This window comes from Gopherus flavomarginatus, chromosome 3, assembly GCF_025201925.1.
Source record: "Gopherus flavomarginatus isolate rGopFla2 chromosome 3, rGopFla2.mat.asm, whole genome shotgun sequence".
NCBI lineage: Eukaryota > Metazoa > Chordata > Testudines > Testudinidae > Gopherus > Gopherus flavomarginatus.
In genome coordinates, this window is record NC_066619.1 from 140,945,196 (window position 1) to 140,956,049 (window position 10,854).

General features: G+C 47.9%; 1 protein-coding gene across 6 annotated transcripts in view; it reads right to left on the reverse strand.

Annotated features, from left to right (window-relative positions):
* The window catches only part of LOC127048439 (zinc finger protein OZF-like), a 273,508-nt gene that overhangs the window by 10,135 nt on the left and 252,519 nt on the right, over positions 1-10,854 (reverse strand). Inside the window, exons 1-4 of one of the 6 annotated variants that reach the window (XM_050948262.1) lie at positions 10,570-10,724; positions 6,638-6,727; positions 5,817-5,943; positions 144-374 (exon numbers count right to left, since the gene is read on the reverse strand). In XM_050948262.1, the coding sequence (XP_050804219.1) occupies positions 144-165 (22 nt within the window). In that variant the 5' untranslated portion in view covers positions 166-374; positions 5,817-5,943; positions 6,638-6,727; positions 10,570-10,724. Of the gene's footprint in view, positions 1-143; positions 5,944-6,637; positions 6,728-8,794; positions 8,903-10,569; positions 10,725-10,854 lie in introns of those variants that run through there. The other 5 variants (XM_050948260.1, XM_050948261.1, XM_050948259.1 and 2 more) reach the window with 5 other exon arrangements.

The window sequence follows — 10,854 nt, forward strand, 5'->3', positions numbered from 1 at the left end:
GACTTTTGCTAGATTTTAAAAGAAACAATTTTTGTAAGCACCCAAAATAGCTTTCTTGGGGGTTCAGCTTAAAGCTTAGAAGCAAACAAAAGCATCTGGGATAGCACAGAGAAGCTCTAAAAGCCAAAATAAAAAATATAAACCTGATTGTGTCTGTCTAAACATTCTCTGTCCAAATCATTTCTTCTAGGTATGGACGATGAATTTTCAAACCTGGTTCAAGCCATACACAGCATTGCTACTCCGTGTCACCTTCTCCGGAGAACAACAGACAAACGGAAAGTTACTGTCCCATTTAAAAAAGTTCCAGCTTTTCCATTGGCTCATTTGGTCAGATGCCCACTACTTTTCTTTTACCTGTGGGCTTGTTAACCCTTTACAGGTAAAGCAAACAGAGAAATCACACCAACAAGGATTTTACAGCAATCTGGCTGGCTGGGTGTTTAGAAAAGGAAGATCCCTCCCCTCCTCTTCATTTATCACAGTATGACTTGTGAGGTAACATTTGAAAAGACAATCTACTGAATATCCTCCTTAAAATGTGTAGCAACATTGTATGTAAAGTGATGAGATTTTATGGTATGATATTACTGAAAAAGTTGCAACCCTAAGTTCCTCAGAGACAGCAAGGCAAACAGCTGGTCAAATAGCCATTCTCCAGGAAGGGGAAGGTGTGAAGAAGACATTTACATTCCATCACAGGGACCACTTGAAGCTCATATCTACGACTGCCTGTCACCATGACTCAGCTGAGAACTGAATTTGTTTCTAGTACAAAGGACTGAATTATAAAAAGAGGCGAGGAAAATACATGAGACTCTCTCTCCCCTTTCCCTCTGCTCATGACAACTCCTGAAGAACTGAATGTGGGCAGCAGGGGCAGGTTAGAGGGATTCCTGGCTGAAAGGAAAGCCAGCCTGTCAGCAGATGGTGAGAGAAACATTTGTTTGAAATCTGTTTTAGCTTGTTAAGTTAAACATTTGTTTGTGTTTTCTCTTGCATTTCTTTTGTAAACAAGTCTGACTTTTATGCTTCATCACTTATAGTCACTGAAAATCTTTTTATTTTTTCAGTAGTTAACAATCTTGGTTTATTGTTTTATCTAACCAGTGTGGTTGGATTAAAGTGTGTTGGAAACTCCATTTGGGATAACAAGGCTGGTGAATGTCATTTTCCATTGATGAAACAACAGATTTCATATGAGCTCTCATTGTTCAGAAGTGTGCTGGACAGGACAAGATACACATTTCTGGAGGATGTCTGGGAGCAGAGAATTTTCTGGGGTTCTCCAGTGGGTACTGTCATTCGGGAGTTGCTGACGAGCAGCACCCAATACTGTGAAGCTGGGAGTGACTTACATGCCGGAGACTGTGTGTTAACTGCCCTGGAGTGGCGGCTCTCACAGTAGAGCAGTGTAAAAGGCACCCCAGCCTGGGGATCGGAGGGGACGCAGCTGTTCAGTACTCCAGATTGTACTGTGCTTAATGTCACAGACACTCAATTTCAAAGTCTCCTAAAACACATAGAAAATAAATCCACATCCCAGAAATCGAAGTCTCCAGACAGAGAGCTAGTCTCCCTGGCACTGCTTCTTGCTGACAGAGAGGTCCAGAGACAAAGAGAGAGTCCCGGGGAAGCTGGGAACAGTAACCATGGGCTGGTGGGGTTCAGTGGAGAAAGGGAACAGGAAAGGATATTACTGAATGCAGGATCTCAGCAGTACTAGATGTCAGAGTAGCACATAGTGCAGCCCATTGGAAAACATAATCCCAAATATACATATAAAATGATGGGGTCTAAATTAGTCATTTCCATTGATTTATATAAGGGCAATAAGATATTCTCTGTATTATTGTCTATCCCTTTTTAAACAATTCCTAATATCCTGTTTGCTTTTTTGACTTCTGCTGCACACTGCTGGACGTCTTCAGAGAACTATCCACAATAACAAGAAGATCTTTTTCCTGATTAGTTGTAGCTAAATTTGCCCCGGTCATATTATATATATAATCGGGGTTATATTTTCCAATGTGCATTACTTTACATTTATCCACATTAAATTTCATTTGCCATTTTGTTGCCCAATCACTTAGTTTTGTGAGATCTTTTTGAAGTTCTTCACAGTCTGCTTTGGTCTTAACTATCTTGAACAGTTTAGTATCATCTGCAAACTTTGCCACCTCACTGTTTACCCCTTTCTCCAGATCATTTAAGAATAAGTTGAATAGGATTGGTTCTAGGACTGATGCTTGGGGAATACCACTAGTTACTCCTCTTCATTCTGAAAATTTACCATTTATTCCTACCCTTTGTTCCCTGTCTTTTAACGAGTTCTCAATCCATGAAAAGATCTTCCCTCTTATCCCATGATAACTTAATTTATGTAAGAGCTTTTCGTGAGAGACCTTGTCAAAGGCTTTCTGGAAATCTAAGTACACTATGTCCACTGGATCCCCCTTGTCTACATGTTTGTTGACACCTTCAAAGAACTCTAATAGAATAGTAAGACATGATTTCCCTTTACAGAAACCACGTTGACTTTTGCCCAACAATTTCTATTCTTCTATGTGCCTGACAATTTTATTTTTTACTATTGTTTCAACTAATTTGCCTGGCACAGATGTTAGACTTACCAGTCTGTAATTGCCAGAATCGCCTCTAGAGCCCTTTTTAAATATTGGCGTTACATTAGCAATCTTCCAGTCATTGGGCACAGAAGCTGACTTAAAAGACAGGTTACAAACCATAGCTAATAGTTCCCCAATTTCACATCTGAGTTCCTTCAGAACTCTTGGGTAAAGACCATCTGGTTCTGGTGACTTGTTTCAGTTAAGTTTATCAATTCGTTCCAAAACCTCCTCTAGTGACACTTCAATCTGTGGCAATTCCTCAGATTTGTCACCCACAAAAGGTTTGGGAATCTCCCTAACATCTTCAGCCATGAAGACTGAAGCAAAGAATGCATTTAGTTTCTTCGCAATGACTTTATCGTCTTTAAGGGCTCCTTTTGTATTTCAGTCGTCCAGGGGCCCCACTGGTTATTTAGCAAGCTTCCTGCTTTTGATGTACTTAAACATTTTTTTATTACCTTCTGAGCTTTTGGCTAGTTGTTCCTCAAACTCCTTTTTGGCTTTTCTTATTACATTTTTACACTTAATTTGGTTGTACTTATGCTCCTTTCTATATACACCTCACTAGGATTTGAATTCCACTTTTTAAAAGATACCTTTTTATCTTTCACTGCTTCTTTTACATGGTTAAGCCAAGCCACAGTGGCTCTTTTTAGTGCTTTTGCTGTGTTTTTTAATTTGGGGTATACATTTAAGTTGGGCCTCTAATATTGTGTCTTTGAAAAGCCTCCATGCAGCTTGCAGGGATTTCACTCTAGTCACTGTACCTTTTAATTTCTGTTTAACTAACCCACTCATTTTTTCATAGTTCTCCTTTCTGAAATTAAATGCCATAGTGTTGAGCTATTCTTCTCACCACAGGCCTGTTAAAATTTGTTATATTATGATCATTATTTTCAAACGGTCCTGTTATAGTTACCTCTTGGAAAAGATCCTGCGCTCCACTCAGGACTAAATGGAGAGCTTCTTCTCCCCTTGTGGGCTCTTGTACCAGCTGCTTCAAGAAACAGTCATTTAAAGTATTGAGAAATTTTGTCTCTGCATTTTGTCCTGAGATGACCTGGACCCAGTCAATATGGGAATAATTGAAATCTCCCATTATTATGGAGCTCTTTATTTTGATAGCCTGTCTACTCTCCCTTCGCATTTCATCCTCTCTATCACTGTCTTTGACAGGTGGTCGATAATAGATCCCTATTGTTATATTCTTATTAGAGCATGGAATTACAATCCATACAGATTCTATGGAACATGCGGTTTCATTTAAGATTTTTACTTCATTTGAGTCTACACTTTCTTTAACATGCACTGCCACTACCCTCCCCACCCCCCACTATGACGTGCTCTGTCCTTCCAATATATTTTGTACCCTGGAATGATTGTGTCCCATTGATTGTCATCACTCCACCAGGTTTCTGTGATGCCTATTATGTCAATATCCTCTTAACACGAGGCACTCTAATTCATCCATCTTATTAGTTACACTTCTAGCATTTGTGTACAAGCACTTTAAAAACTTGTCATTGTTTATTTGTCTGCCCTTTTCTGATCTGTTAGATTCTTTTCTGTGTGAATGCTTCTCGTCTGATCTGGCCCCTACTTTATCCTCTTCCAGCCTCTCTTCCTGACTAAAACTAGAAAAATCTCTATCATTACACTCTCCTCTAAGAGAAGTCTCTGTCCGATCCACGGGCTCCTCTGCAGCCATTGGCATTCCCCCATTGCTTAGTTTAAAAACTGCTCTGCAACCTTTTTAATGTTAAGTGCCAGCAGTCTGGATCCACTTTGGTTTAGGTAGAGCCCATCCTTCCTGTATAGGCTCCCCCATTCTCAAAGTTTCCCCAGTTCCTAATAAATCTAAACCTCATCTCTCTACACCATCATCTCATCCACACACAGAGACTCTGAAGCTCTGCCTGACTATCTGGGTCTACGCGTGGAAATGGGAGCATTTCTGAGAATGCCATGATAGAGGTCCCGGATTTCAGTCTCTTTCCTAGCAGATTAAATTTGGCCTCCAGGACGTCTCATCTACCCTTCCCTATGTCATTGGTATCTACATGTACCATGACCACTGGCTCCTCCCCAGCACTACACATAAATCTATCTAGATGCCTTGAGAAATTCGCAACCTACGCACCAGGCAGGCAAGTCACCATACGGTTCTCCTGGTCATCACAAACCCTGATATCCTTGTTTCTAATGATCGAATCTCCCATTACTAACAGCTCCCTTTTCTTAATGACTGGAGTTCCCTCCCCTGCTGAGGTAACCTCAGTGCAAGAGGTTACCTCTACACTATCTGGAAGGAGGGTCCCAACTATGAGAAGCTTTCCCTCTGCTCCTGTTGACTGCTCTAATTCCCTGAGCCTTTCATCCTCCTCAACAGTGCGGGGGGCTGTCTGACCGGAGCTGGGACAATTCTAGTGTCCCGGAAAGCCTCATCAATATACTTCTCTGCCTCTCTTGGAACTGGAGAAGCTAACATCCTGGCCTCCAAAAGGTCTCTGAGGGCCAGGAGCTCCTTGCACCAAATGGCACATATATATACACAACATAAGAATGGCTGAACCAGGTCAGATCCAAAGGTCCATCTAGCCCAGTATCCTGTCTACCAACAGTGGCCAATGCCAGGTGCCACAAAGGGAGTGAACCTAACAGGCAATGATCAAGTGATCTCTCTCCTATCATCCATCTCTATCCACTGACAGAGGCTAATGACACCATTCCTTACCCATCCTGGCTAATAGCCATTTATGGACTTAATCTTCATTAATTTATCCAGTTCTCTTTTAAACGCTGTAATAGTCCTAGCCTTCACAACCTCCTCAGGTAAGGAGTTCCACAAGTTGACTGTGCGCTGCGTGAAGAACTTCCTTTTATTTGTTTTAAACCTGCTGCCTATTAATTTCATCTGGTGACCCCTAGGAAGCTTCTGTTGATTATGCTGCACTTAACCCTCAGTTTTACTCGAGCAAACAGGTGATATTTGACACTGTGCGATACAGCTCCTGTGCTCTGTTCCTAAAGCGTTCTGCAGCAGGAGAGGGTCTCTGGTAGTGTGTGTGTCACTGGCATATTGGGGTGATGCTGAAACTGGGCAGATTAGAGGTGGCACTGTGGAGCTGGTGTAAACCTTAACTCTCCATTTCCCCTTCCAAGAACCGAGGGGACAGTAACCCTTACCCAGTGAGGCCACATTCTCATAGTTCTCCTGCATGACATCCCAGTAGAGGGCTCTCTGAGTGGGGGCCAGCAGAGCCCACTCTTCCCTGGTGAAATACACAGCCACCTCCTCGAAGGTCACACGCCCCTGAAAGAGCAAGAGTCCAACACTCAATAGCTGCTGCCCCATTCACAGCCCCACTATTTGTGGGGAGAGGAGCCCATCAAAGGGAAGCCCTGGGTGGACTGCAGTCAACGAAGTCCCACCCCCACCCTGCTCAGAGCATCCAGGAAACATCAGAGTGAGGGGACAAGGAGAGAGCCCCTTATCTCTCCCAGCAGATCCATCACACACCTACTAGCCACAGACTGATAGAGGAGAGGGGGGCCCTAGCAGGGACCAGGGAGAGATCCCTGGTAGGAAGCCCAACAGCCTACTCATTGTGAGGAGCTGGATATGAAGGGATGGGAATCTCCCCTAACCCTCACTGGTGGGGATCCCCTTCATATCTCACAGCAGCCACTGGGTAGTCGGGTCAGGCTCCAGCATTATGAGTCGGGTCACTTTTCCCAGCCCCATGTAGCTGGGTTATTTTCTGCTCCACAAACTAGAGCATTTCCACCTCCGAACCTCATGGGTCTGTTCCTAGAATCTAGGCCACTTATTAAACAACTCCCAGCAGGTTGTCACCCCCTGCCCTCCCTTTCTCCACCCTGTGCATTTCCTACCCCGCGCCAACCTCCAAACCAGGCTGTGCAAACCTTCCCATCTCCGCTGTATTTGCTGTCGCTCTCTCTCCTGTAGGAACCCATCAACACCCACTCAAAAAAATAATCCCTACCTGAGCTGGCTCCACTGCAGCCATTTCTCTTCCCTGTGTCATGGGAGGATGGGATGAGCTGGAGCGAAACATGGATGTCATTCTGCAGCCCTGGCAGGGCGAGAAGGGCAGTTGTGGAGGTTTCAGAACAGGCTTTAGTCAATTTCACATCATGATTCCCCCAGGCCCTTTTCCTCCAGACAAACATCCTAGACTCTGCCATGCTGAGAAAATGCTTGATCTCTTTATTACAGTGTAGACCTGGCCCCTCCTGCCAGGCTAAGCCCACAGACACATTTTTAACCTCCCTTCTCCCTCTCCTCACCCCGTAACAAAGTCTCGGAACACAAGGCTAGAAAAGAGCAAAACCAAAGGAGTCACTGTGGGGGATTCCCTTGGACACCGGCCCCACGGCAGTCACACCCCAGCAGGGGGAATATGGAGTCAAGAACAAGCTTTTTCTCTGTCTGAGCCTTTTCTTGTTCACTGGAAAGTGGTTCTGCCCAGGAATGCTGCAATACCTGTGTCTGGGTGGACTAGAGACCTGGAAATCTCTCCCACCACTCATTTCTTCCACTTCCCCTTTCAGTCTCTCCTTCCCCTGTCCTCTCTCCCTGCTCCTCTGACTCGGAAAGTCCCATTCCTGGGGGCTTTGCTCTCCCATGGCTGGATTTTCTCCTAGCAATTGCTAATGGGAGGAGAGGCTGCTTGTGCAGAGTCACTTTCTTGCCAGTCCCCAGCACTTTCCCTGAGATCTTTCAGTTACCTGGAGACTCTGGCTCAGAATTTGTATTAATAGGGCCCAGGTCTGCCCCAAGGGGCTAGTACCAGCTGGAGAAAATCATTACCTGGGCCGGGCAGAGAAGACGTTTTAATTAAGATCACATCCCAGCACAGAACCCCACTGGGGGGGGGCACCAGCTGCTAAGCCTGCTCTCCCAGATCACAATGGAGGCTGCAGCGTCTGACCCAGGAAGCTGAACCTCAATATCCTGAGCAGAGAGGGACAGAGCGTTTGAGCAGCTTCCCTACTTTAGCTTTCTGGGGAGAGCAGCTAATGAGAGCCCCTCCTCACAGACAGAATTGCTAATCTCATTTGCCCCACTGTGCATCTGGAGTCACTCCTTGTCTTTCCACGCACTGACTCTGATTAACAATGTTCTCAATGAAACCAGATTTCAGAAAGAATGAGTCCAGAATGCTGTGGAAGAGACCATTGTGTGGCATTTCCAGCCCCCTTCCCACCTGCCTCACCCATCAGATCTAGTATAAGGACTCGGGGCACAAATTTTCCCAATGGAACTGGAAGGTCCTGGAGTTTTCAAGATGTTTGATAAATGGATAGAAAGTTATCACGATGACTGGGCGTGGCTGGGAAATGCTGGGCAATGCTTGGAGCCAGGATTCTGGCACAAGCTGATCAGAGAGAAGGAGCATGGTTAGTAGCAGCCCCCAGAGCCTTCATCCAGGGGCCCCCAAACACCCCCAGTACCCAGAGTCCAGACCCCACAGTCAGGGTCCCACCAGATATTCCCTGGGACCCTAAAATCCCTGAACAGGGACTCCAGATACCCCTCAGCACCCCACAGGCAGAGAACCCCCACCAGACCATCACTGGCAGGCTGGGAATCCTAAAGGGTTCCCCCCACCAAGAGCCTCCAACAGCCAGGGATCACCCCCCCAGGGAACCCCTCACTGGGAATTCAGTCCCTCACTGTCTGCACAGGATTCCCCTACTGTCTGCCTAGGACCCCCACCTGTCCTCCAGCAGGATCTGGCATGCCATTTGCCTGGGAACCCCTGTTGCTTCACAACGGGACCCCTCCCTCTGCTTGCCTGGCATCCCAACCTAGCGCCTGGGACTCCCCCACCCAGTTCTGTGCATTGGGCATGACTGAGTCCCTGGCACAGCACCAGGCTCCCTCTAACCCCCTGCCCCACCTCCCCAAGAGATGCCCACCCTCAGTGTTCTGCACCAACAAGTCCCCAGTGATACCCACCTCCAGGACCCACAGCCTCAGGGCTGGGCACATCAGAACCCCCCCCCCCAAAAAACCCACCAATTTGATTAGGGTACCCCCTGTCCAGTCACCCAGAGGACTCCCCCTCCCACAATGCCCCTTCAGCTTCAATCTCCCCACACAGATACCCCATCCCGTACTCCAGCAACAGTGTTACCTCACTGTGTCTGCTAAGTGGATAGAAAGTTATCACTGCCCCCTGCTGGCCAGTCACACAAGCAGAGGGATCCCTGAGGGGTGCTTCTTTAACAGGAGAATGGAAGGCCTGGAGGGCAAGAAAGGGCCATGCCCTGTCACTAGCTATATCTTAGCATTGCGGGAAGCAACCCCTCACAGAGACCATTTGTCATGGGCTTTGGGATACTTCTGGACCCATGCGGCACTCAGAGCGACCTCCTCACCCAGTGCCAGCTGGAGAAAAGAAAAGGGTCCAGCCATCTCTCCTGTTACCAGCTGGGAACCACTGGTCCCCAAACAGGGGGAGGCCTCTGGATTTGATGGGTATTAAATATGTTTAGAGGGGAAAGTGAAACAACAGAGGGATTTTATATCAGTTGTTGATACGAGGTAAAATCTGAGTGTTTCACATCAATATTTGATAACTGAAGAGAGAGAAAATGGGAAACATTTGCCAACATTTTATATCCACGTTCAGGAATCTGAGAAAAGGTGTAAATTTGAGATTTTCTTAGTATTTTATAATTAGAGAGACAGGGAAAAAATCTCAGGCCATAGTCAATTAGAAATAGACAATTTGATAAAAAATATCCTAAGCCCCACTTTTTCTCTATCTTTGAGATTTGCAGAGAATATGTGTCAAACTACGCACTTGATAACATAAGAGAGGGAGGAGAGAGAGCTCAGTGGATTGAGCATTGGCCTGCTAAAGCTGGGGTTGTGAGCTCAATCCTTGAGGGGACCATTTAGGGATCTGGGGCAAAAATGTGTTGGAGGATTTAGTTGGGGATTGGTCCTGCTTTGAGCAGGGGGTTGGACTAGATACCTCCTGAGGTCCTTTCAAACTCTAATATTCTCTGAACACCACCAAGATCTCAGAGAATTTTATATTGCTGTTAAATAACTAGAGGGAAAAGGGGGCCTGTTGGACTGTATTTTAAAGTGATGGTTCCCCCCACCCCCACCATTCCCGTGGGCAGCAGGGAGCCCTTTGAGAAGCTGCTTTAAGAGGGCAAAGTGGGGTGGGGGAGCTGGAAGATCCCTGGATGAGGGAAGGGGGCAGCAGTGGGGGATGGGCAGGTGAATGGAAACCGGTGGCTGGGGACATCTGTGTTGGTAGTTAGGGGGCAGTAACTGGGATTGGGAGACGGGTCTGGGCAGTCCCTATGGGGGACACGTGCCCCTCCCTTCCCCCCCTGGCAGGGAACGGGCATCTCACCCCAGCCTCACGCCAGGGGCAGCCACGTTCTGGGCAATGACCCACCGACACTGCAGATAAAAGGGGAGGGGAAATCCCCCAGCTCGGAGAGATTTTAAAGGGACATTTGAGAATCACGGAGAGCCCAGCGGGAAACAGAGGGACGGGAGAGCGGATCACTGGGGGGGAGGGGGGATCTCCCGGATTTCACACCCCGGTGAGCTGCGGAGAGAAAAGGGGCAGAACCAGAGAGAATTTGTACCGGGGGCGAGAGGCGCAAACAGGGACAGGAGCCAGTTAACTCCCCCCCCCCCGGGAATTTCCTGGCTGCCCAGAGACAGTTCCCCCCCCCCAACTCCGGCTTCTCCCCTCCCCGCCCGACACCCCCCCCCCACAGGGACCCCCCGGGCCCCAGGCTCCGCCCCCCCATCCCAGCGGGCGGGGCCGGGGCGGATCCTGCTGCAGCTCCTGCGGCCCAGGCAGCTCCGAGGCTTCTCGCAGGTTCCCGGGGCCGAGAGTCACTGCCCCCCATCGCCCCCCCGGGGTCTCTCACTCACCGGCTCACACGGAGGCGGCAGCAGCAGCTTTATTCACCCTCTCCCCAGGGCTCGCACGGAGCATGCGCAGTTTCAGCTGCTGAACCCCTCCCTTAGCTGGGCTGGAGAGGGCGCTGGGAGATGGAGTTCCGGACTCTCCCGGGAGCGGAAGTGACGTCAACGAGGGAGGCGGAGCCGGAGCGCGACGCGCGCGGGGAGTGGCTCGTGCGGGGCAGTTGGATTCTCTGCCGGGGCCCGAGAAGGGTTTGTGCCGTTGGAGCTCTGGGCATGCGCAGATCGCAGCGG